Below are 27,431 nucleotides of genomic sequence, written 5' to 3'. Positions count from 1 at the left end.
TTATGATGACTCCATGGGGCAATTTTCTGTCACTACATTACTGCTGACATTCACTAAATCCTGGTTCTCCCATGTCTGAATTAAAAGTACAAGGGCAAGTATGAATCCCAAACTGAGAATTTAGCATGTTGTATACATTAGTGGATTGCAGCCTATGTAATTTATTTTACCTATTAGCTCAATGTTTCCTTTAATAAGGTCTGAGAGCACTGCAAAAAGTTTATTGTGTAATAAAAGAATAAAATTCTTTAAACTTTACATACTGAAAACCAAAGGTAAACCTGAAAACTTCACTGAAGCCAGTGATGCTCAGACAAATTGATTTCTAGGACAAATATGCAGTCGAGCCATTTTGTTTTGCTCAGGATCACACAGGATGTCTACAGCAGAGCAGGAAACAGGAAGATTATCATAGTATCAATCCAAAACCTCAGTCAGAAAAACATTATTCCAATTCCCTGGCATTACTGCTGACATTTTGAATTGGGAAAATAAAGTCTCACAAAGAAATCATATTAGCATCCAATGTTTATTACCTTCTATTAATCTGAAGTCAATAATTTTGATATGACTAAATTAATTCTGAAATAAACAGACATTTTTAAATACATATGAAGATGATGGGCATTAACATGAGAGTACTTAGTTGATCTGCACTCTTAATCCACATGCAGGATACATCAATCAAATATTATACATATCCTTTCATTTTACACTGGTCCATAAAACTGCACAATTTCTGAAGGTGAAAGCAGGGAGGAAAGACATAATATTTTCAAGTAGCCCTTTTATTTAAAAAGAGCATCACTGATACATTAAGCCAATGTGTTTCTCTCTGATTTTGATTTTACTTACAGTATACACTTTTGCAAAATATACAGCTTAATGATACACAAACAGTGGCCCTTTACTAAGGGCAAGTGACCAAAAAAGAAAAAAATAAAAGGAAAAAAAGAAATACAACAGAAAGGAATTCTACAGATTAGAAAAGTAATATTTTAGAACATTATGTCACTTCAGAGTGCTTCCAATGTTGGTAAGAAAGGTCATGCACAACATTTCAAATGTTGTCACTAGTCCATGAGAAAAATGTCTGCGTCCTTCATGTGAACAGAAAAAGGTACAAGTCAGAAAGAAAGCAGCTTTCTCCAGTTATCTCTTAGGCCTGTCTATGTCATCAATGGTAGCTAACAGCTTCTGTCTTGCTTTTTTGTTGATGTAGGTGCCCAGACAAATATTCACCAGATTGGTCAACTGCTTAGTGGAATATTCCTGGCAAACAAAAGCAGATCATGTTAGGGCAGAATAAAACACCAGACAGAGATAGAAAATTTAAAAAAAACCACAGACATACTCAGTGTGGATTTTACAACTGATAGAAGCATCAGTACACAAAGGAGATTTAAAGCTGTAGTTAAGTCATGTCTGGATAGTTTTCATAGTTGAGGCAGAGGACAAAACTGTATTTCACTACATGGCAGGGTATAATGGAAAATGTTTCTGACTTTACAAGTATGGGACAGAGTTCACAGAAAGTAACTCTGTGAACACGTATCTAAATCAATTTTTAATGTATTTTCCGTTCTTTGGGAGGCTTAGTGGGAAATACGTATGCAAATGCTTGAGCTTTTAACACAAAAACTCTTTTTTAACCAACTGGGATAAATGTTGATAATCTTTATTATTTTGATTTCCCATTTCCAATAAGCTTCTAAATGACTCTGTCTGCAGAGTCTCCAGACAATTTTGATTTCAGTACATCATAAAGGAGGAAAAAATGTGAAAAATTCTAGGAAAAAAATTCTTAACACCAGTGAAAACACCGTATTTGCTGGTATTACCTTTATGTCTAACACTATCCAAAACACAGTTTCCACTAATGGGCTTAAACAAGAGCTGTTCCCTGTAGGTCATCAAACCCTGTAGCTCACCAGCTCTCTTGGGGCTCCAGGCAAAACAAGGAAAATTATATCAAAGATATATTTCTTTCCTCCATTTCTAGTGGGATTTAAAGTAATCCCAAAATACAGATTTCAAGTGCTCCACTTTAAAGGACTTTTTACTTCCAAGATGGGTATCTCCAATAGCATGTGACTATTACTTACACAGACCTGTTATAATTGTTAGTTAACGCTATAGTGAAAGCATCTGAATGTTTTCAAAACATAAACAAAGACTTATCTCAGCAAGAAATGTTAATACTGATTAAGCATTATTAAATGAAGAATAAAAAAGCAATGGCTCTTCTCCATTGTGCCTTAAAACTTAGTTTAAGCAATCTAATCCTAAAGGAAATACAAAACATGGTGTGACCCCAAACCATAATTCTCAATCATCAAGTTGTGCACTTTGACATACTCTGAACAGCTCACAAGCGTTTTCAATTTCCCTTTAGCTCTCTACATTTTTTGATACAGTAGGCATATGTGACTGGCTTAGTCATCCTCTCCAGTCATCAGATGTTGAACCAGTTCAAATACTTACTAACTTCATATGATAAAAATGAACACATACACACACACACATACACTTATATTTATACTGCTTCCTAGATAGATTTTATCATCATAAATGAAGAATATATATATATGCTTACATTATTTCTTAACACATTAAAGGATTTATTATTTATAGTTGTTAGCATGTTATTATCATCTTAGTGAATTTTCTCAATAGACAGTAAAAGAATGTAAATTTAATACTTACCCTATGTTCTTTTATCCAGCATTCCATGTCATTTTCTGTCAGGTAGTATGCTTTAATGTAGGTCTCCACAAATTCTTTATCTGGAATAGGCCTAATATCTGTTAACTTTTCTAATTTCATTAAGAACTGTTGAAAGTCCAGTTGCATCAAGGCACGTCCTTCATTGCTGCACTTCTTTACATTGGCATAACTACAGGGAGAAACAGTGGAAAGCAAAACTTAGAAGGAAATAAAAATGGAAACAACAAAGTTGTTTAACTTAGTGTTTTGAACCTTAAGGAGGAACAAATTATGGTTTTAAGTTAAAAGCAGACAAGAATGTCTCTTAGGATGCCTGCTGCAGAGCTTTGTTTGCATTAGTATAATACATTTTAGCCCAGTCACTGAACAGAACTCCACTCTATCCAGTGATTAGAATGAACACCTCCTCCTCTCCCAAATGCCACTAAAAATCCTATACTGAACAACTTACTACAAGTAGGGTAGATGAAATTAAACCAATGCTAATTAGAACACTGCACACTGCACACTTGTCACACACAAGTGATTGCGACCACTCGAGTCTGAAAGGTACCATGGCAGCTCTAGGAATGGTCACCAGGAGCTTGCTGGAACAAGTGGGAGCATCAAAGAAAGACACAAAGCTATTTTTTCAGAAACAGCCACAACAACCAGAGGATAAATGATGGCAGCACTGGCTCATCTCTGTGAGAAGTTGATGCTTGAATGAGAACAGACTGACAGAAAACTAGTCACAGGTTAGAGGAGACAGGAGATGAGCTTAAGGACAAGGTAATACTGGCAAGGATCACAGTGGGGTGATAGTCAACAAATCAGAAAAAACATCTTCGCAGTTCTTCAGATAAAAAATTGCACTTGTCAAGGTCAAGGGAAATGACACTGCAATGCCCTTTAGAATGCAAATTTCAGCTGTGTACAAGGTCTGGAGCACAGGGTCTTGCGAGACTTAATCCAGCTCATCCACCAGTTGCTGCCACAAGTAACAACGCTGTCTCACTGTTTCCACTCTTCCCCTCTACCAAATCTAAAACAAGCTCAGTTTTCCATTGGTTCATGAAGTGGATCCTAATTATTACACAGTCCTTGGATTACTAGATCTGATACAAAAGAGGCAGCAGAAACATGCAGCTGGAAACTCGATACACAGCAAGGTCAGGTTAAGAATAAGAAGAAATTTCACAATTTGCAGAATGCAAAAGTAACAGAGGCAAAAAGAGAAAGGACCAAGGTGAAAGTCTTCTGGAACTTAATAGAAGACTAGAAGATGATTTTCAGTAAGCTTAAGAAGCCAGCTGGGAAACAGGAACAGGAGAGAACATAGAACTAGGAGACAGGGAAGAACAAAATTTAAAGAAAGATATAGCTGACTGTAGTGGAGGTAATTCTCCATTCAGTGAAGGGCCTGATGACAGCAATTTCAGTTGACTGGATGAGAAACATCTCCTTCATGGCTTTTAATTCCATACAATCATTGAATTCAGAGATTAAAAAAATTATGAAGGTATTCAGAGAGTCAGCCATTCAGAACACCTTCCTTCCCTTTCCACAGTGGGAAAAGAACCTACAAGACATGTAAAAATAAAAGAACTGGCCAAGAATGAGAGATTACAGGCAAATATTTGGGAGAAGATGATAATGAGTACCTTTTACACTCTCAGAAATGGTACAGGACAAATTATATCAGCAAAGTATTCCTAGTCCACCCTACTTAGGTGAAAGAAAAGGTCAAAGTTTCATGGTAAGTCACAAACATGAGCCAAACCTCAGCATGGAGCAAGACATATGAGTGATGATCTTCAGAGCTAAGGATTAAATGGTTCAATGGTGAAGCCACAGATGAATGAGATGTAAAGCAAACAAGTTGTAAAAAAATGCAAAGGCTGAGGTAGAGGAGGTTGATAGCGACTGACAATGTTATCAACTTGGAACGTAAGTGGAACAGGGGGAGGAGAAGACAGATGCCTTTGTTTCACTTCCTTTTATTTGAGGGATGATAAGTGGACAATAAAATTTCAAAAAGCAAAGCTAGTTGTATAGGCCATATGTCTGGTGAAGGAATTGAGAAGCCAGAGAGAGGTCATGGATGGATTTAGTCATGCTGAACATGAAACTGATCTCTCAAGAGACTGCAAAAGGACGGTGGCATAAAAACAAATGGGCATGAGATAAAAAATGATGGCTTTATGGAAGCAGTGGAAGCTGATGATCTTCAATATGCAGCCAACACTTGGAGAAGAGGAGTATTTTGTTGAGGTCCTAATTTAGAGCAGACAGCAGGAGAGTGGGATGAAAAGAAGTAAAATAGATAGTAGGGAGTGAATAGGGTAAAGATAACCAGGAAAGAAAGATAGAAACATGTGTAGAAGGAGTGGAAGACAGCACATATTCTGTGACGCAGAAGTTCTGATAAGAGCCCAAACATACGTAGCAAGGGGACAAAACCATAAAAATAAATGCAGTGGATGAAAAGTCTACAATACTCAGGCTACAAAACTGAATCTGAAAAGACTGAGACACTGATTAAAGGAAAAAGGGATGAGCAAGGTGTAGCAGTTCCTGACTAAGGTGCTTGAGCCTCTGTTGACTAAGCCAACAAAGACACCTCTCTGTTCTTGATGAATTTGGGAAAATCATGTTCCATGGCTACTACTGATAGCATTGATAACTCCATCTTTCTTCTTGGCAAAGACAGATGGCATCACCATAGAAGTACCAACAATTACACTTTAACTTCCTTCTTTACTCTGCTGGGAAATGATAATTTTCATATAGAAGTTTCTTTGAAAGAGTACTGTATTTTCAAATGCTTCAGTAAAACTATTCAGTGTCATTCTTCAGCAATATCTAGGAACAAGACCACCCCCTTTAGGCTTAATGCTGCACTAGACTCTGTGAAACTGCTAAAGAGTATGTTAAGTATTTATAATTGTTAGGGTCCCTAAAAGCACATGAACTCACAAGGACACTATAAAATTAGAACTTTTAACTCTACACAATAAATGTTACCATTATATATATACTTACCCAAAATCAAGACATTGATAAATGCTTACCCTTCCACGAGAGTTCTATTGGCCAAGCGTATGCAGTGCTCCCAGAGGATGTTGGAGACGGGCAGTGGAATACGGACTCTCTTAGACACATCATTCAACCGTCTGTTAAATTCTTCAAATTCCTGGTAAAACATAAAAGATGTTTATTCCTTTAACATAAAATGGATCATACTCTATACATCCAACAACAACAACCACTAATTAGAAATGCACATGAAAGAGAATATTGAAAAATAAGAGCAAAGCAGAGAGGCTAATTAGGCACAAATTGTAGGGACAAGCTCAATGTGTAAAGTAGAAAACATATCACTTTCTAGTATATCACACACAACATTACCTCAGTGACTTTTTTTTCAAAGGAGCTGCTGCTCTGTTCCCCAGAGCTGTAGTTCTCTGTGAAACTGACATCTCTGAAAATGAACCAAGTAGCTTATCCTTCAAATGCCATTTTCATTGCCTCAGTCCCTAAACTCATATTTAACTTCTTTAAGTCAATATACAGCCACTGAAGAAAATACAATGATGATCTCTTTATCCCTCTAAATACCTACCCCATCATCTTTCGAAAAGAAGATCAGAAATATTGTAACCACTTTTCATTCTTCAACCTTTCCCAGCAGATAATTCCTCAGTGCTTTGGAAGGAGCAGAGAGCACCCATTGAAAGAGGCTAAATCTAACAATTCAGGTTAAGGGAAGGCACCGGTCTCCATATGAATCATCAATAGCCTGCATGGATTTGAGCTGATACTGTGAGTGAGAAACTAGTCATAACTGAATGCAATTACTGCTAAAATGATTTTGTGACTTAAATAAAGGGAAACAGAAGTTATCTGCCAATGATTAAAGCCTTTATAATTTTAAAAAAGTATCAGATTACTTCAGTATCAAGCAGACTTGTAATGAACTCTGTATAACCAGCAAAAACCATTTGCAGTCCAGTCTATTAAAACCATATCAGCCCAAAAAAAGAGCTTTAATTCCAAGGCTGTTAATCTAGGGGTTTTTTCCTTTTCTTTTTCCTTACACCCCCACCCTGAAAATTTAGTAAATGAAGAAAATCATAAGGCAATCTCAGTAACCAATTGGCATTTAACACAAATTTTCTGAAAGATGAATTTGGCAAGAAGATATAGGGTACCATGTCATGCTTTAACTGGCATACAGCTCGCTCTTCTGAAGATGCCTAATGCTCCATGATAATCAATTTCTTTCAACAATCCTCTTTCCCCACTTCATCAGCTTCCAACATACTATGACTGAATGTAGAATTTTGTATATGTGTGCACCATGGCTGAAAGTAGTTGATTTTTTTAACTCTTTAAACAATGTGCTTACATCTGACATTCCTGGAGTCCCAGTGCACCCAGAAAATCACTCATTAGCAGTTATCAAAAAGCTTTTGTTGCAACTAGTACTAGCCACAGAACGGAGAATCCAAAATTGGTTTTGAATGGTATTAGCCCTGACTGTCCTGAAGCAAATTCATCAGCAATTGCATACTCACAGAAGGAAAAGGTTTTGCCCCAGGGATCAACTATTTTAAGCACAAACTGATATCAAAAAACCGTGGCAGCAAAAACAAGGATAATCACAAAGATTCCATCAAATTCAGTGCAATTATATATCCCGTTAAATTCTTCCTTCTTTCCCTTGATTTTTTTTTAAGCAGAGAAGAGCTACAAAGTATGAAGGTGCTATCAAAACTGTTATTCCACACAGATGTGTAGCTTTTTCTGTGATTCATACTTCACACATCTTTAAAATAAAATTTTCAGTTTCTCTGAAAAGAATTAGTAATTAATATAGTATAATTAATTACCACTGCCAGAACCTCCTTCTGAAGACCTTTAGAAACATTATTTAGGCATATATAAAAGAATGAGAAAGGGCTTGTCCCAAGGACTAGTTCTGTATGCCATGAGACACGGCAACTGCATAATGACATCTACTGAATACAGTTGAGAAGTTGGGTAAATAACTTCCGTTTACCATCCTTTTCAAATGTTAACTTCTAAATATAGCATCTTCAATTAGATACTGCGTGATCATTATTGGTGCTGATTTGACTTAGAGCTCCTATGATACTTCTCAAAGACAATCAGCAAAATTATTCGGAACAGCAAGTAGTGAGTTTTGTTTGGCTTTTTTTTAACAAAGGCTATCTCTGGCCACTGGATTTCCCTCAGTGTTACTCTCTTTACTACACAATTCTCTACCAATCAAGATTTACCCATGAGACTCATTAAACTTTCGTGGTCACTTTCACACACCATGTAGTCAAAAAATCATCACTGAAAACAATGCTTTAGAAGCAAGAAAAATGAAACTTCTGGACAGACCTTCTCACAATACTTTCCCATTAGTCAGAACGATGTATTCTCCTAGACATGCCACTTTAGCAATTTTAGTGAAGTATTACAGCAATTTAGCATTTACATAAACACTAGCACACCATTTCCCATAAACTATTCACCTTTAAAAGAGCATCTACATATACGTTGTGCTGTGACATGATTTCCTTCACATCCCATTTCACATTAGCCATGAGAAGCAGCATTTGCTCATAATCGATGGCTTTAGCAGCAACAATCCAATAAACTGGTTTACGTAGTTCACTGGCAGTTGACACTGTCTGAAACAGAATATAAATAAAATTTAATGCAGTAAATTTCTGGCTACTAGGAACAATATATAACTGGCATACAAGTATTTGCACCATAATGTACAAGTTTCAAATCTTCTGTATGAAAATCAGCTGTGAATTACACAATTCTGACCTGAGAATAGAACTGCTGAAGAAAAGGCTTCTTGGCAGCTGGCATCACTGCATCAAGATGAGGCTGAAGAAATTCAAACTGCTCAGCCAGAAATACCCTTTGAAAGCAAAGAAAATTTACTGTGAACTAAGTGCAACGTTTGGCATGTCTCTGTAATTTTTACACTAGAATTGACATATTTGGCAATAACAATATGCAACCTTGGAAAATTTAGTCCTGAGAAGAACCGTATCAGTTGCATGCCAGCATATCAACTAGCATTCTGAATTCTGACAATTACAAAATATACTTGCAAACAAGAAAATACTTAAAGAAACAGACTAAGGCTTGAATATCAATAATTCATGTTTCTGTTTTATTGAGGATACGCTGCAAAAGTCTGAGCCAAGGTCTAGTAAAGTCAGTGACCAAGAGTCACACAATTTCAACTGCAGGACAGTCAACATCAATATTGGTAAATCTGTGTCAAAATTTCAAAATAACATTCCTAATTAATTCTATACTAGTGAATCTGTAAGATAGAGTTTGATCTCATATTCCTTCTCAGTGGTAGAATTTGTTAACAACAACATAGTAAGGAAATACATTTCTAAGCCTAAATGAAAAAAATATTTTAAAAATTAACATCTAATCTTCAAGTGTCATCTTGTGTGGGGAAAAAATGATTCCTATCTGACTCTTACTATTATTCTTATCAAATAAAAATAATTTTGTATCCATTGCATTAATTGCTGGTTATAATCTCCTGTGGTATGACACAGGCACACTTCTACCCATTGCAAAGAACACCTGAATTCAAGCCTAACTGACATGAACTAAGCAGTTCTGAGTCAAGTATTTAATATAAGGTGAAAATGAACCATACAGATTAAATATTCCCATTAGCCTCTTTAAATTTCCTTCTCCTGTTAGATTTGGCCTTGTATTGTTACAAATCACTAGATCATCTGCAGTAAAATTTCACTGCTTGTGCTTACTGGTTGCTAGACCAAAGAATTAGATCCCAGTACCTTTAATAAAGAAATTAGCTATATCACTCATATTTATAATCACATTGAGATGTAGAAATTTTTGACCTGTCAAGAAAGCTTTGGCTTGTAACCACAATTTCTTAAACAATTAATAGTTTTCAGTGATTGCAAATACAGTGTGTACAGTAAACAACCTACAAGGATTCTGTGGCCACCACTCTCTCTGCCAAACCATACAGTGAATTGCCAGATGTCAAAACTACAAGATGACTGAGATGTGGGCTTGGCACCTTCTCTTTTCTCTCTTCAGCAGCTGTGAGAGTTCCTGAAGGATCAGCAGAGACCTCCTGAAACAAAAAATTAAACAAATCAAACCCCCACAAAACCCACAAGGATGGTTCCAGCTGAAGAGTTTCAGATGCCAGTTAAGATGAAGGAATGTTTCAAATTCTAAGATGTAATGTAAGTAAAGCCTGAATCTACAGACAACCACAGACTTTTCTATTTGAACAGTACAGTGAAATGGGTGAAAGAAGATCATCTCACATATATCAGTATCCAAGGAAAATAGAAATTTTAAAAAAAAGGCAGCAAACAATCCTCTCACTACACCTTAACACCCAAACAGGCTTTAGACCAATTGTCTTTTGGGAGACTGCCTTCTCACCCTTGGAGACAGTATCTTCAATCTGACAGCAACCAAATAAAGAGACATATCAAAGGAAAGTTACTTATGCATGAGTTTACTGCTTAGACTGGGCTGTGGCTAACTTGGTTAAAATACAATCACTGTTCTCAATCAAGCTATCATTCCATGAAAACTTCCATCCTGCAGACATCATGATGCTAGAAAGCCAGGAAATATTCACAGCAAAGGAAAAGAATCTGTAGTGACAAACAGGTTATACCAGTGTCTTGTTGCAAAATTAAAGGAAAAAAACAGAGGAAAAATTCCACCCCCACATTTAAGGAATCTAAGTACAGGTTACAGCTAGAAGAGGAATCACAGAATGAAAAAGTTCCCAGAGCAGGTGTATAAATGGACACCCTCTGAAGCCTGGCTATTTCCCCAAACTGTTTCAGGGCATGAAAACATAAATGTAGTTCTGGCTGGCTTGGATTAATTATTCACACCGTGCTTAGACACAGGCCACAAAAAGATGAGAAATGCTACAAAGTAAAGGTAATACAGCACCCAGAACAGGTAAGGAGACAGGCTTGATATAGCTGGCACTGATTTAATAAGAGCCTTTCAAGACCCTGGGGACAGAAACTCTGTGGCCAGAATCTACAGTCTAGAGATGCTACAACCTGTACTATGGAATGAAAACAACTAACAGTAATACAGTGACAAAGTAGTGGAAAAAATAACTTTTCCAAAAGTAAGATCAGCGGCCCAGCATGGTTGCTGTAAGAAGTGTATGAACAACCAACCAATATGACAACAATAATGCTTAAACGAAACACTTATGGTTGGACTCAAAAATCTAAATTAATGTAATTCTCAAACTGCTGTAAAAAATGGAAAAAGATAAAGCCAAAAACAACATAATGAAAAAAGCAGTTTTCAAGTTTCTGAATTACTTGTTTGTTCATTTCAATTAGAGACAGAAATGAAAACAGAAGAAACTGAAGTGAAGTAACTAAAGAAGGAGGGAGAAAAATAGACTCAAGCTAACCACAACAGTAACCATGAATTTCTTCTGGGCTTCACAGCAGAGAACTGTGAGAAGTGACCTGAAATAGAGGAACTGCTATACACAGGTTTTTTTCAGACAGTTTTGCCAAAGGAGAAGAGGTGAGCAGTAAGCACCTGAAACACTGATTCAACTTAGTGGAGGTGTCACTCATTCTATATGGGAGGACCGAGACAAAGAGGGGCATTTCATTGCAGACCCTGAAAAGCCAAGAGAAAAAGTATTGCACATATGATCAGGTGAAAAGTGGAAAAACCAATAGGGTGGTTGTTTTGATAGCAAAATATCTGACAGACCCATTGTGGTTATATTGCAGCAATTAAAGGTAGGGCAGGTGAAAATTGATTATGTCAAAATGTGTAAGGACCTGGTGAGAATTTAAGTGATACAGGATGAACAGAAAGATCAAAACTTTGCAGCTACAGACAAAGCAGCACCAGAATGTGTTTACTGCTTGGATGAAAGCCAAACCAAAAGTGACATTAGGAATATAAGACAACTGAGAAGATAATAGCATCGAAGCTGTTAAAAGTGGTTTGAGGTTTGGAGGAACAGAACTTCACAAGTTCCACTTTAACCCTCTTGAATTTTATTTGACAGTTTCCTCCTGTGGTGTGACAGCCCCGGGCAATAGGGAGGTGGATTTGCTAAATCAGAAAGGCTCTTTCAGTTCTGCATCTCCAGAGATGTCAAACACAAACATAAAAATGGACTATGGCAGATGGAATAATGCACAGATTGGGAAAGCAGAGTTCTCACTAACGAGGGAGAGGAAGCATCTTCAGACTTACAAAAATAACACTGCAATAGGGTTACAGACGTAAAAAGCCAATAAAGCAGGGAACCTTGATGGTTCCCCACTGAATTTCTGCCACAAAAACCAAGGACTGCTGACTGAGCAACACCATCAACACATCATTTGTAGTGCTAAAAGATCTCACAGAAACACATCAATGAGCAGAAGATAAAACTTCTAAAAGAAGCTTATGGCAAATGCAATCAGATACACCAAACAATGCTCTATTCTTAGGAGAGACAGTGAGCAACAGAGCTGGGGGAAGAGTATCAGTGCTAAACACTTAAGCAGCTTTCTTTCTTTCAAAGACTAATTACAAATTATGTGAAAACCAAATATTAGGAAGACTTCATTTTGTATTTATCACACTTCAAAGTTGCCTGCCACTTCAGACACATTTTAAACAATTTTGTCTTTCTGCCTGCTTCCCATGAATCTTTTACATGCCAAAATTGTGTTGCTTCTGAAGAACATAAAAAGTACGTTAGAACTGGCTAAGTCGAAGACATGCTAGGCTTCAGCTAGGTAGTCAAACTCTCGTTCAAATATAGTGGCCAAACAGCACAAGCATTTCATTCTCCTAATTTGTTCTAAAAAGCTGCACTGCAAAAGCATGTTGACAGCAAAAAGGGAACAGCCAGTGTGCCAATACCCAAAAAAAAGCACAAGATCACTCTGGAAGGGCCTCAGCGATGCATGTGTTTTTCCCTCCTGCCTTCATTAACAGAAATGATCAAATGACTGAAAGAAGGAATAAAGGGGCAAAATATACAGGCTGGAACACAAAAAAAGGCTAGAGACCATGCAAAGAAATCAGATGTTTTTCAATGTACTGGACTTGTTAAAGTTAACCCTTCCAGTAATGAAGAAAATCTGCAAGATAATGTCTGTTGCCAGAGATTCCCTTTGCATACCACAGGAAACAGGTAGAGTCCTGTAAAACTGCCAACCTCAAGAGGAAAAGGAAGAGGAGAAGGAGGGGAATAGAAGGCAGAAAATTATGTAGTAGCCAGCCAAACTTTAATTTCAAGAAATGTCAAGTTACACCATATTGCAGCACCCAGCATTATGCATGCAGAGAGCAATACTAAAGGAGAATAAACTTGCTTAGCTTTTCCCTGCATTAGACTAGCAGGTCTTGCTGATCCAGCAGAACTGTGGTATGTCAAACACATATCATGGCCCACACAACATCCTTGTAGGAAAACTGGACAAAACAGATTTGATAAAATAATTTCAAGGTATACATGGAACCGATACAAACTACAGGATGGTCTTCTCCTTCCTTGCCAAACAGGAAAAAGCCCAAAGCATTAAAAAAATATATTAAAAAACTTATTAAAAGCACCAGACTTATCTGAGCAATAACCAAATGAACTGTAGCAGGCAAAGCAGGACAGGTTAAACAGCACTGCCTGCAGACACCTTACAGCAGGTCTTACCTAATAAATTTTCTCTAGTCTTAGTCTAATTTCCTTATACTCTCATAGGAAAAGAACTGAGTTTTCTAATGCTATACATGATAGGCATACCCAACTAGTAATTATTTATAAAAGCTGCTTTGCTATAAAGGCCTGAAAGTATCAGGATGAAGTGTTACAGCAGGCTTAAGACTGCTTTTCCTATTTAAGGGTTGCTAATAACAGTAGTAAGAGCTACAGCATGTGCTTTGGGAAGTATCTTTACCAGATATCTAGAGCTGAATTAAAATTCATGTGGAACATGATTAATTTTTGAAACAAAAGACATGTATTAACAAATAACAGGTATCAGATGGACAGGAGTGTGATACTGTTTAATTGTTGGGTATTTTACTTTAGCATTTAATTGTTTACTCCCAAGAAGTAAATTTTTAATGAACAGGTAGAAAAATAAAATCTGTGCAAGGAACAATCTCTCCCTCCAAAAATATCACATGCAACAAGAGAACATTTTCACTTCAATAAATTGGCTGAAACCAGTGGCAAACCTCTGTTAAGCCTTCCATCGTTATGGGAAGATGAGACTATAAATTAATTACCTAAATGAGAAGTATAAACTACATAAGCTAATTATCAAAGTTTAAAAATTGACATTCTGTTTGCAAGAGAGATATTTTTAGAGGGCTGATCTCATTGTGAGAACATAAACACTTTTATTTCAATTATCCAAAAGAATTTATGACTGAAGTGACAGATTATCTGCCAGTTATAGTGAAATAGTTGACAGTTAATTACAGTCGTCCGCTTTCACTAACAGTACACAAAAAGAAGTAAACTCCACAACCTGTCCCCAGCACACAAAATTCTGCAGATTACACTAATAACCAATAACCTTTCAACACTGCACTTCTTCTGGCCTAATACTTCGCACAAGACTTCAGTTTTAGAATTGTTTTGATTTAATATGCATACACAATAGCAAAAATTTTAGGTTTGATTTTGCAATAACTAAATGCTACTGAAGAAATCCCGATCTTACAGGAGCAAGTGGAGTTCAAAAGGCATGGACAAAACTGTACTACCTGAGAAGGTTCTGGCAGTAGAACAGCCTACAGCAGCTGTGACATACCACCACCATTACCAAGAACTCGATGTGTGCTGATGGACGAAGAAAAGCAGACTAATGGCAAATGTTTACATAAAACAGGATAGCTCTATAATTTCTGTTTATAAAACTGTAATTAATAGTTTATGTAATATCATGAGCATAGATTACAAGAAAACAAACGGATCAAAGTGCAACTCCCTATTGTATTCAAAAGCTGAAAATAGTTCAACTAACTCCAAGTAGATGCTTAATATATGATAACTTTTTACTACAAGAAATGTACTGAAAACAACAGGTCAGGCTTTTTTCCTCCTCTTTGAGCTTACACCCTCCTAATTCTTCTTGCTTAATGCTGAAAATGATAGGTAGGGCCACCTGCAAAAGCACACTGCTTTCAACTTGAAAATGCTTTTTGAATATGAGGTAAACATGTTAAGGTTTAAAAATGGTACTTTACAATAGTCCTACTATATTTTAAGTTGCAAGATTAGTATTTTCTTGCTGAGGGGCACAAAACTTACCTAGCAGGTAATCTTGCCTCAACCCTCAATGATCGCCTCTTTACAGACTTTAATAAAGCAGACCTTTAAACACCAAACAACAAACCATCTTGAGAAACCATGCTATTAATTTTCTATTATTTACAATCCTTTGCATGCAAGCAATATCCTTATAGCATTACGGAAGGGATCCCCAAGTTTCCCACCACTTACAGTGTACACATTTCACATTGTCCCCAGGGTTGAATTGATCAGCACTGCCTCACAGCAGGCATGAGGCTCTGATTTCAAGAGAGTGGATCCTCCATGCTCTTTGTCACAAAACTAGCGTCTATCCCAAACCTCAGTTGGGTCAGTCTCACTGACTTCAGTAAAAGAGTTCAATATGGTTTGCACTGAAATTTCTGTGATCTTTGCATTTTTTTTATTTTTTAATGTTCTAAGTTAAATGGTAGACTGTTTGCATAAAAAAATTACAAAAAGTTGGAGAGTTTATTTACTATCTTGTCTCAACCAATGCAACAATGCCTCTATCAGGAATCTGTGTGCTGACAGACAACTGAGAAAATGAGTCACTAACTATTCCCTAAAAAAAAATAAATGTCAAACGAGACTCCACAGAAAAGCACATGCACAGGCAGCCTCAGAAACCTGAACCACTGCCTTACAAAAAACCCACGTAAGCCAGTCTGGTCTGTTTACACACATTTTTCCTGCAGAACTTTCTTGTACAAAGGAAGTTTCTCAGGAAGAGCTGCTGCTGGGTTCCCAGGTGCTCAGCTGTGACTCTGTGGACACATCCACTCCTCCAGAACCAGCCCATTTTGGGAGCCCAATGAGAAGGGTCTGAAGTGACTAAAATGAGATGTCCCAGAGACTGCTTAATAAGAGACCAAGCAATTGCCAAAACCCTGAAAATGTATCCAATTATATAAGCTCAAAAACTTCAGTAAATTATTCCAGTCTACTTGGTAATATGGTTAATTAAACAAAAAATGCTGTAGAAAGAATAATGTGAAGAAGGAAAACACCTGCAGAAGTCCTAGTATAATTTCAAAGTGCATGTCATGTCAGAACTTTGTATACACAGAGTTCTCCTCCCTTGACAAGAAACTCATACAACACCTTAAACATTGTCATTATATACGTTTAGAAATCTCTTTTAAAGAGAGGAGACAGAAAACCCACAAACTGTGTTTTCTTCTTTTTTTCTTCAGGCTTTTTTTTTTTTCCTTTTAAGCAGCAGGAGACCATGCATGGATTAGAAATGTTGCAGAAGTTATCTTCAGCCAAACAAAACTTCACCAAAATCACAGCTACCACTTCATCGAGGACTTTAGCTATGTCCATTAGGAGCTGCATCCTGTGCTATGCACAGCCATGTCAGGTAAACAATTACACAGCCAAGACTTGCCATTAGTATTTTGCCAAACCATATGTAACAGGGTACCTTGCAGGACTGTGATGTGACATTTTAAGTAAAACCAAACTGTTTGTTTCCAGCACTGGGACTAGTGTAACTGAATTGTACCATCCCACAGGATCAAAGAGTCAGAGCCAAAATGGGATAGGAAGTCACGCATGAAGAAAAAAAATTGTTCCTACCAATCCTTATCGTATTTGTACAGCTGAAAAATCTACATTTTCCATCTCTGCACCATCAAGTTCTAACCTGACTCTGCCAAAAGATATATACTTTCAGGGGAAAGAGTCCAAAAGCCGAAATACAGGCAGATTCTAAAATACATTGACCAGCCTCATTTATATCAGTAATTTCTTCTATCTACTCTTCTATACATTGCATTGCAATGCTTAGACACTTTACTACAGTGATTTATTTTCTACTGCTGTACAACACAGTAACACTAAGAAATTTCATTCTAAATTTCAGTTTTGCTTCAGCGAACCTGTTTGCAATGAATTATTTATGAATATTCCATGGTTATTTGCCCCCCAAATCTCTTTTTAGTGCAGCAATATCACTCAGAGCAGACATTTTCATACACAGGACATACACAAACAACATCTAGGCAATGGCAGTATCACGACCATGTAACATTTTGTGAAGATAAGGAAGCTACTTAAAAACAGAAAAAGCAAGGAATCAAAAGCAGGCATTTTCCTTCCAAAGCACCAATTACCATAGACCACATAAACTGATTGATGCCTTGTACCTGGGGGCTTACAGGTCTCAATGAACTAATATGGACATCATTACTGTGTAAAAACACATTCGTGTTAGAAATTAGAAACACGAGGACAAAATGTGTGCAGGTACCTCTACATACCTGACTCAGAATCTGCCAGTGAGGAGATATATGCAACTCTAAACAGGAACTTGTCTTGATGTATTTAGCCTAATCTAAACCACATCTGAGTGAGGCTGAAAGAACAACACTTCTTCATCTCTTTTTCACTCTTCTCTTTCTGTGTTTTCTTTTTAATATAATCTGCTTATATGAATGAGTATTGTTTACAGAGTGCTACTTCTGGAGGATCCAAATTACTGACTCTGAAGCTACGACATAGCGGAAATGTGTATGAAATCTATTTTGTGCCAGCTGTGCAAAGAACTGACTATGAAGTTCAATTACACATATAAAGTTCAATACAGTGTAGCCAAACAAATCTTCGAAAGTCATACTGTTCTTAACTCTCAGGAATTAAAGTGGACCCCAAACTATTTTAAAACAAATAATCAAAGTGCTTTTATTTTTTATACTTTTGACTTAGCCTAAAAGTATTTCTTTAAGACAAAAACAAGTAGGTTATACACAGAAAACTGCTTACTCAACCACTGTAAGCTGCCAGCACACTTCCACATAACACTATAAGAAAGCAAGTAAAGTTTTGCTAATTGGTAGGACCCTTTTATTTAACTAAACCTATTTATTTATCAAAAGAAATTTCAGATCATACTTAAACCAGTATCTGTATTAGCAGTGCAGAGATTAAAAAGAGCCATAATTGGTCTTCATTATTATTATATTTTTAAGTTTGAAATTGGAAGCATATCTAAAGCAGTAGTCCTTTAAGAACATGCTTGTTCAATTGCAAAGATTTAAGTCCTTTAATCATTGTCATCATAAAGTCCTTCATCACTGTCATTTTGATTACATCGTACAGATAATCTAAATTTTTAAAATAAGTCCAAATTAAAAATGCTTTTGTATCACAATTACAGTGAGCGGGGGCATGTTTGCTACCAACTGAAGTGGAGAGGTTTGCTCTTTGTTTATTGTTTGGGAGTTTTGTTTACTATAATGTAGTTTATCATTTATCAGTGTAGGAGTGGCATACTGACAGTGAATAATATGCATCACAGCTGAGGTGTCACATTATTCCCTTGCAAAGGAGTTAACAGGATTAAACACAGGTTTGCATCTCAGCTATTTCCTGTTCACTGTCTAAAACACTAATCTAGAATGCAGGAGGACTTGCTGCAATTTGTAAAGTTCAGTTGGTTTTGCTATGAAGTATTAGACTGCAAAACAGTGGAGAAGTGACTCAGCTATTGAATACTGCTCAGAGGTGACAAGGACCTCCAGCAGAAGCAGGAGGCACGTGATGCATAAGGAGAATGGAGGGAAGAGCAGAGGAAGAGCTTCAAACTGCTGCAGCCTTTTGCTCACTGGCCACAAGCCAGAAATTTGACTTAGTCTCTCAGTGGTCCATATAAAAACCAGGATAGTAGTTCTTTTCCAAAGTATGGTTAGTATACTGTAAGTACAGTATATATTAAAGGACAGAAACTTCTAGCAATGTAATAATGGGAAAACAGAGCAGCTCCATAAGGAGTTACAGGAAATGCCTCCAATCGACCTCCACATTCTTCATACTGAACATGCTACATAAATGAAAGAAAGAACACTTAGTGCTTTACCTTGCCAGAAGTGGAACTCCCATTCTACATCACTTTTTCCTTCAAAAAGGAAGCTTATAATTCTGCTGAATAACAAGCAAAGTGGTATTCTAAAAAAAGGTATCTGTTATAAACTAGATAGCATTAATTCAATCCCAAACAGAAACTACCAGAATTCTACACAAAGCTGGAGAGGGTTGCCACTAAATCCTCCAATTATTCCTCTAACTCATGACAATAAATATTGAGCAAAGAGGCCTTCATCCACTGAAATCTCAAAAAACAGAATGGACAAAGTCAAAGAGGAAAGCTAGGAGTGATCCAGTAAATTAACTGAAGCACCTTGTAGCTCAACCTTCACAGACACCAACCGTTTTGTGAAATTATTCTGATCTACATGCAAATACAGATGAGCTTTGGTCACAGACTCAGAACTGTCAAATTCAGACTACCTTTATAAAAATAAAACATTGATGCTGCCATTAGGAACCAAAATGTGACAGAAATAAAGCCCTTAATAAAGTTACCATGGACAGAAATAAGGCAAAAAACTTAAATTCCCAACAGGCCGTGGGACTGAAGACCACTACACAAACATGAATATTTTCAGAAAGCAATTTACAAAAATCTAAAATAAGACAGGAGAATCCCTTGAGCAGTTCAGAACTGTCCATACAGTCTTGAGAAATACCCTTTTTATGACATAATAAAAATGAATCTTGGCTTTCACAAACTCTTACAAATAAGCAAACAATAAACAAAAATACTCAGTAGACTTTTGCTTCCCCATAAATCAAAAAGTGAAAAACTTCCATTTATAGTACAAGATCAGCATAAGTTCATGAGATATCATAAATTTCATGGAATGTCTCAAGTTAATAGCAGATAGCTAAGATTTCTTTCTTCTTTAAAATCTGACCTTGAACATAGCTATTAATTTCAACTGGCAATAACATTATCTGTTACAGAGCTATTAATAACTGAGGAAGAACACAAACTGGTCTTATTTATCTATTTTACTCCTATAAATTTTGTTTGTTTTTTAATTATTTTAACTGCTAAAAAATGAAGTCTGTAAAGCACTCAGGAACCATCTCTACAGAGTAAATTAAAAAAATTAATTCCATAACTTGCCATTTTTCCATAATCTTTAACTGATTAATTTGCAAATTCTTCCTAGAATTAACTTTTCTTTCTGAATACACTGCCTTTGAGAAGAATGTCAGGAAGACTAGCATTTTTCTCTTTTACAGAGGCCTAGGGTTATTAGTTATCTTATGCTCCCTCTACTGACTGTATAAGAAACGGTTCCAAAACCCTTTACAATGCTTCTCTAAGAGAACAGTTTAGGATTTGATAAAATGCTTCAAGGAATTAAAAAAGCATAAAGTACATTTCTGTGGAGTGTCAAATCCTTGTGAAAGAGCAGAACATCTTTCTTCTTTCTAAGACAGAAGCCTCAGAAAATAACACCTTCCTGTAGCATCCATGGTATTAACTATTATAAAAACCATTTATGACACCCTTAGGAAATTTCTTCATAACATGTCAAGGATTTTATATTTAGGTGGAAAATGAGAACTTCAAATTTCTATTTCTGGTGTAGTTTTCAGCAATATTTCTTTATGAACTCTGCTGTTCAGCTGAATCCACAAAATCTACCTACAGTCTCCTTTACTATCCTCCTATAAAAGGCAGTAATCTATTGCCAGTGTTACAGGAGCACCATATTTACTTTTTACATCTTGAAAATAAGTTATGAAATGACAAATGGGATATAATGTAAAAAATACATCAGGGAAAGTTCCCCAAAATTAAGGAAGGACTTGGTAAACTACCTCTATGATCTTGAAAGGCAAATAATCTTTAGGATAGCTTACTGTTTTGCTATTCTTTAACTGAAGATAAATGAATCATCTGTTTCTTTTTATAAAGTGTCTCTTAGTAAGGATAATACTGAAGGTCTCCATTACACGAACCATAGTAGAAGATTTAAATTAAGAATCTCATTGTTAGATCTAGCAAAATGTATTTAATTAGTTTTGTTGTACATTAGAAACAAGTGATTTCATACAATAATGACCTCTGCATCATGAAACTAAGCCTTTGTTATTACAGACACTAAACGTGAAAAGAGAAAAAAAAAAATCAAAAAGCCACAATGAAATGTAATTCCTGAATTTCATACACAGACTTCTATGCCACCAAGAATTAACAAATCCCAAGTACTTACCAGATCAATAAGACTCTCCTGGATTCTGTTCAGTGTGGTGCGTAATCTGCTGCTACTGAGGCCCAGTCCTGTTGATTCAAACTGGAAGAAATACATTCTACTTAAGTTGGAAAGGAAATCTCCTTGGTTTAAACTTTAAAGTTATATAGCAAAACTTAAGTTTGTAAAGACTATCTACAACTTACTTACATTAAAATTTTAGCACAGAATTACAACCATACAATATGAAAAGAAAATCAACAGAGGTCACAGCACTCAACACTGCACTGGTGTGAAGAATCCAGTGTATCTTTCATGAAGATGACAGTGTATCATTCATATTAATAAAACAACCAGTATCTTTAATTGTTGTAATTCTGTATTTGGCTGCAGGGCTCTACATTTTCTCATTTGGGTGATGAGCTCAGAAGGGTTCACCACGATGTCCCCCTTGAGCCTTGCATTCACATCACACCCAAGTGAAATGGGTTCCACTCACCTTTCTGCTATACAATCTCCTATACAAATCTATACAATTTAACAATGTAATTATCAAATATGTATCTTGCATATGTAAAAATTATAACCACTGATATTTATAAAACAGTCATTATTACTTAATGTCTATAAAGACCTACATCAGAAATGTGCCATCTTCATGTTCATGGCTCAGAAGTGTATAGGGCAGATGCTCAGCTGGGATATACAGTTATATATATACCTACACTATGTATATATATATATTCTTTTTATTTATATATATGTATATATACATATATACAGCTACTAATTTCCTTCTAAGTGCAATGGATTATACCAGCTGAGGGTCTGATTTGACATGCATAATTATTGTAACTACTTATCATCTACTTTTAATAAAAAAGCCCAACAAACTAACACAACAAAGAACGTGGAAACGTGACATATAGAAAACACACATTTAAGTCAACAACCTGGAAAGATTTGAATACAGTTCTGGTATGTGATTCACACCAAAAGGCAATTTGCTGAACAATATTTAGAGCACTGTTGTACACTGCATTATTAGACTTCCTTTCAGTGGGCTAATCCAGGGAAGGAAGTATTTGAGTTCATGCAACCTCCTCCTCTCCTTTTGAATACAAACAGGTATAATTTAGGTCCCCATTTACTGCATCTAAAGATTCTGACTTCAGATGTCCATCTGCCCCAATCCTCCTACATACTAAATGACAATTTACATCGGAGTTAATTCCCACTGGAAGTACACACTGATGAAATCTAAAACCTGATCTAGGAGACCTGTCCACATTTGATAAACTGATAAATGGAAATGTTCATGCCTTTATTTTATTGCAAGTAAAGTAACCATTTTTACAAAAATAATTTGTATTTTTCTTCAAATATTTACGGTAGGAGCATCGGTTTTAAACTGCTTTTGATTTTGAAGGTGAATGGGTGAACAAGAAAATAACTTTTCTTCGTAAAGAAACCCATCCATAATTCTCCATATTATAATTTTGCCCTTCTTAATATCACATAGTACTTTCTCAAGACATGGACCTAAGGACTATAAATTCAAGACTAACTATTCACTCTGTTAAGGTAAGAACAAATAGAAAAAGAAACCCTGCTTAGAGGAAAAAAACCCACATATATTAAAAATATATTTGCAAGTTTCAGCCATTAAATTTTAAGGAACTGCATAATCAAATCTACTATTAATTCTTTCTCTTTCTGCCTTTCAATAGCTATCAGTAGCTCCTACTTATTTATTCTGTAATGATATATTTCTCTCTAAAAGTGATAATTTCATATTGGAAACATAGCTGAATGAAAACAAAAGTTAAAACAAATTTAAATTTCCATGAAACATGACATGTCTACACTGCTCCAGATCTACCAGGCAACCAGCTACACCCTGAAGTCGGGATTGTGTATCCATTTGTATGAGGGAGGAAGACAAACAAGAAGCAAACAAAAAAACTCCAAAATAATTGTTGCTTAGAATTTTTCCACAAGGACAGATCCTCATGGCTTCACGACGAACATGTCACTCATCAGTACATCCGATCCACTTCATACAAGTTCTTGCTATTTCTATATGCAGAATTACAGAGTTCAAAATCCTACAAATTGATGACCTAGTAAGGCTAGTAAGCAGAGCATTAAATAATTTGCAGAATAATTATATTCATCACCAATTTTACCCTTGTAGTTATTTAAATGAAATTAAATTTACAAATTATTGTAATGTCCTGTCAAAAAAAAAAAGAAAACTCACCTCCATTTTTTTCCTGCTAAGGAAAACTATTTTGTGGCATGTTCATTAATATCTTACACTTTAGTGAGCAGATGTTAAATACAGGCAATTCCTTACAATGTTATTTTGTATTGCTTCATAATTTGCGGTAAGGCAGGCTTAATTTGCATCCCACAAATAAAAAAAGCTTTGAAAGAGCAATTCTGGTTACAATAATGTTTAATTTTTGGCAGTGAAGAAAGCTAAATACTGACTACATGGGATAATGATTCTAAAGAGGTCTGGAAAGAGCAATGACAGCATCATGAATGGACACAGAACTCAACACGTACATTTTAAATCCATGGTTTTCACTGAACTGGCAATGAACTCTGTGCAATCAGTCACTCTCCTTATGTGTGTACTAACCCACATATACAATATAACCACAATATTTACAAATAATTTTAAACATTTAAGGAATTTGTACCAGCATACACTCAGAATCCCATTCGGCATTATTTTCTGAATAAAAACAGAACACTCTGAGTGGTCTAAATCACATACCATCACCCATCTCTACTTTCTAAAGGTTTAGAAACACTGTGGGGAGTGAGGACATTTAAGCACCATTACCAAGAGGGTTTATTATAATCATAAACCCTCGTAAGCACTGTGTTTCCCACAGAAAACAATCTGTAAATACAAATACTAGGCACACTACAAAAACATCACAATTTTACCACCCATCTGCTGTAACATTTACCTGCCTAGCACTGAGCAGTTCTCTGTTAGAAGCACAGAGTGAGGAAGTCAGTATGGGCTTTAGAAACACAAAACAGGAGGTACAAAAAAATAACAATAAATGCAACACAATGTGAACGTCAGAGCAACTAAGCCAATGGAAATCAATTATCTTAGCAAAAAACACCCAAAACACAAAAAAACCCCAAACCAAACCACAAACTAACAAACAAAAAACAAAACAAAAAAACCCCACCCATTTTGTAAACATAAATTGCAAATGCATTTGTCCTGCCAAATAGGACAGTTCAAAAACATTTAGAAGCATATGTTGATTCTGAAAATCTTACAATTTGCCAACACATAATGATGGATTGGGAACCCCTCTATATTGTTACTTGTGGAGTAATTTAGGGGCCAAGAAAAGAGAAAACTGATTTTACCTGCAGCTATTAAGACAATTCTATTGAAAGATGACCTATGTTATGTAAAGACATTGCCAACAAGCATTTATTTCAACTACAAGATCACTCAAGAAAACATTGTTTTCATTAATGCAAATAGTTTGACAGAAGAGTACTAGATCTGAAAAAGTGTCTTTCAAATATCTTAAACTTGAGTTACTACTTAACTTTCATGGCTTCATTCTCCTACTTTTGCTATTCTTATGTAAGCTAGAGAAATACATATAGAAAAATTCAATCACCTCACATGTCTAGACTCAAACCACCCTCCTTCTGCAAACTGCTCCTTTGCTACCCACTTTCTGCCACTACTTTTAGGTATTTCACATTGTCTTTCCTCCTTTTCAACAGTGCTGGAAAAAAGAATAGGGAACCTATCTATTCAAAACATAATATGATTAATCTCTCAGTGACAATAATGCTCACAGTACTTCCTTCCCTTATTGCTGATCTAATCAGCTTTTTCTTACTCCTACATTCAAACCCATTCTGTTGCCACTAATTCTTCTGGGAATTACATATTAGTTCGTATTTTAAGCAAAGAGACCTCCTCTGTATTTTCATTGTGTGTGTACAGTGATACTTGAAAATGAAAAATGCTTCTACCTACCGTGTCATTTCGGCCAAAAAATGTATAGACTGCATACAGATAGTAATCAAAGAGCTGGGACATGAAGTGGATCACATCAAATGCAATTGGTTTCAGAATATTCATCATCTGCATGTATTTCCCTTAAAAATTAAATACAGAAGATCAGTTTCCTCAGCACAATTGCTACAAAGGCAGTGCCAGTTTTGACAAACTCAAAAACAGCTTTATAAAGTGTATTATTTAGCCTTCAATGTTGATTAACAACTTAATTAGTTTACAGATTGGGAAGTTTAAAAACAAAGCTAAAATGATGGCTTAGACACCACAATTGCCTCAAGACTTTTCAAAATGTAGATGTTAATCCATACCAAAATGTCGTCAACAATTCTTGGCCTTCTGGTACCAAATTCAAAACATACAACCTTCTGAATCCTCTATAAGTTTCAGCTTCATTTAGCTAAAGAATAATAACCCACTGGAGTAGTCCCTGGCAAATGCTGTATAGAGCCACTGAAGATTTTATACATTAGAGTGTTTATATATGCACATATGGATATTTTTCAAGCAATAGAAAAGCACATTATAAAAATGGTATGTCCAAGATTGAATTTTACCCAAAAACTCCAGGAATTGTGTGTTTCACATAGGTGATATGGCATTTTGTGTTCTTCCTTTTTATCCTGTGGTAAGAATCCCAAGTAGTTTTAAGTTTGAAATGTTTCCAGGGGGACAGACTGTCAGTAAAGGAGGATGTCAGTACCCTTGCACATCCAGGGAGAAGAATAATTTCTTCTATTCCTTCCTGTTCTCTGTTGTAACACATTTGGCTCGGGAAAATAATTTTTGTTTTTTAATAATAAAAAACCCCCAACCTCAGGACTTTCATCTGTTTGTTATTTGAATCAAACTGATCATAGGATTTGGACTCAGGAAGGGATTTTTCCCTACAGACCTAGTTCACAGGGCCTATAGTTTTCAGTTATTTTTGTTTGCCAGCATAGGACATAGCTCTTCACCGGGTCATAAAAAAACCACACTTAATGAAAACCCTGATATTGCAGAGAACCCACATTTCCTGCTGGGTCCCTCAAAAATTACATCTTGCTTGCCCTTTTAGTGTTTTAAAAACATAAAGAACAGATAAGAAGCATTCTGTTATTGTAGTAAGAGACAGACGGCAATTTTTGAACCAAAACACAAATGCAGTCTACCCACCACATAGGATACAGAAGGTCATTTAACAAATTGTCATATTCCAGGCATGTTTTGATATGACAGGTTGGAAAAATTACAGGAAGGTGCTAAAACAATTTCTTTTTCCTGTAGTCAGCAACACTGTTTTTCAAGTTAATACTGTGCCCAGAAAAGTAATTTACTAATAGATAAGGAAAATACTGGTTTAATCAGACAAACTGGGTAACAAAGAAACAAAAGCTAGCTTTCCCTAATGGGAGAGTTATTTGAATTTTTCAAGCAAGTAATTGTGTAGGTCAGCAATGATAACTAAGTTGAAAAATAAACGGTACAGCCACATACCTGATAAAATGGTAGAGCACTAGAGTAAGAACCAAGTAATAGCCTGACATTGCTACCTTCCAGGTTTCTGTCTAATTTAGACTCCTTATTGAATGCTATCTGACTATGCCCTTGTTTGCTAAGACATGCAAGGATATATTTTGTTATTTTTGGAGATTTGACACAGGTTGTAATAATTAATACTTGTCAGTTTAGCCCATTTGTTAACTCTATACTTAATTATTAATGTTTTAACCCATAGCAACCCATAGCATTATGAACAAACTGAAAAGCAGAATTAAAAAATTCTATTTGTCTTTTAAAAGGGAAAACCAATGCACATGTGGAAATTTTTAGGTGTTTGTGAAAGGATGATACTGGTACCCTAATCAATGCAAGTGCCACCTTCATCTGTGCTATCTGAATATTCTCTATTGCCACAGGCTGACTTTTTCCATTTACTCTGTGATAAACACATTTTTAAACTTGCCTGCAACCCAAACACAAGAGTGGTGAGTCACATTCTGGACAGTTAAGACTTCCAAGTATCTATGCAGTTGGCATGAATATTGAAGGTAGTCTCTTGGGCAGTGTCTTGTGCTTTTCCAAAGGGCTATGCACTGTACACTGCCCAAGTATTGTCCCCATAAAAATCTTCCAATGCCAAGAACATTTCTCTACTACTACATCACTCAGCATCTTGACACAACAAGTGTTCCAAGAACATTTCCTCCTCATTGCTCTCTCTAACAGGACACCACCTTTCTAC

General features: G+C 36.0%; 1 protein-coding gene across 2 annotated transcripts in view; it reads right to left on the bottom strand.

Annotated features, from left to right (window-relative positions):
• Positions 1-510: 510 nt before the first annotated feature.
• VPS50 (VPS50 subunit of EARP/GARPII complex) overlaps positions 511-27,431 on the bottom strand; it is a 79,442-nt gene continuing 52,521 nt past the window's right edge. For both annotated transcript variants that reach the window (XM_085050723.1, XM_085050724.1), the window contains 8 exons: positions 25,166-25,287; positions 21,148-21,228; positions 9,729-9,877; positions 8,560-8,656; positions 8,256-8,414; positions 5,781-5,902; positions 2,707-2,896; positions 511-1,272 (listed from right to left, as the gene is read on the bottom strand). In XM_085050723.1, the coding sequence (XP_084906849.1) occupies positions 1,153-1,272; positions 2,707-2,896; positions 5,781-5,902; positions 8,256-8,414; positions 8,560-8,656; positions 9,729-9,877; positions 21,148-21,228; positions 25,166-25,287 (1,040 nt within the window). In that variant the 3' untranslated portion in view covers positions 511-1,152. The remainder of the gene's footprint in view (positions 1,273-2,706; positions 2,897-5,780; positions 5,903-8,255; positions 8,415-8,559; positions 8,657-9,728; positions 9,878-21,147; positions 21,229-25,165; positions 25,288-27,431) is intronic.

Source organism: Lichenostomus cassidix, chromosome 2 (genome assembly GCF_008360975.1).
Source record: "Lichenostomus cassidix isolate B80296 chromosome 2, HeHo_3.0, whole genome shotgun sequence".
Classification (NCBI taxonomy): domain Eukaryota; kingdom Metazoa; phylum Chordata; class Aves; order Passeriformes; family Meliphagidae; genus Lichenostomus; species Lichenostomus cassidix.
Note: the sequence above shows the minus strand (reverse complement) of the source record. Positions and strands in the feature narration are given on the sequence as shown.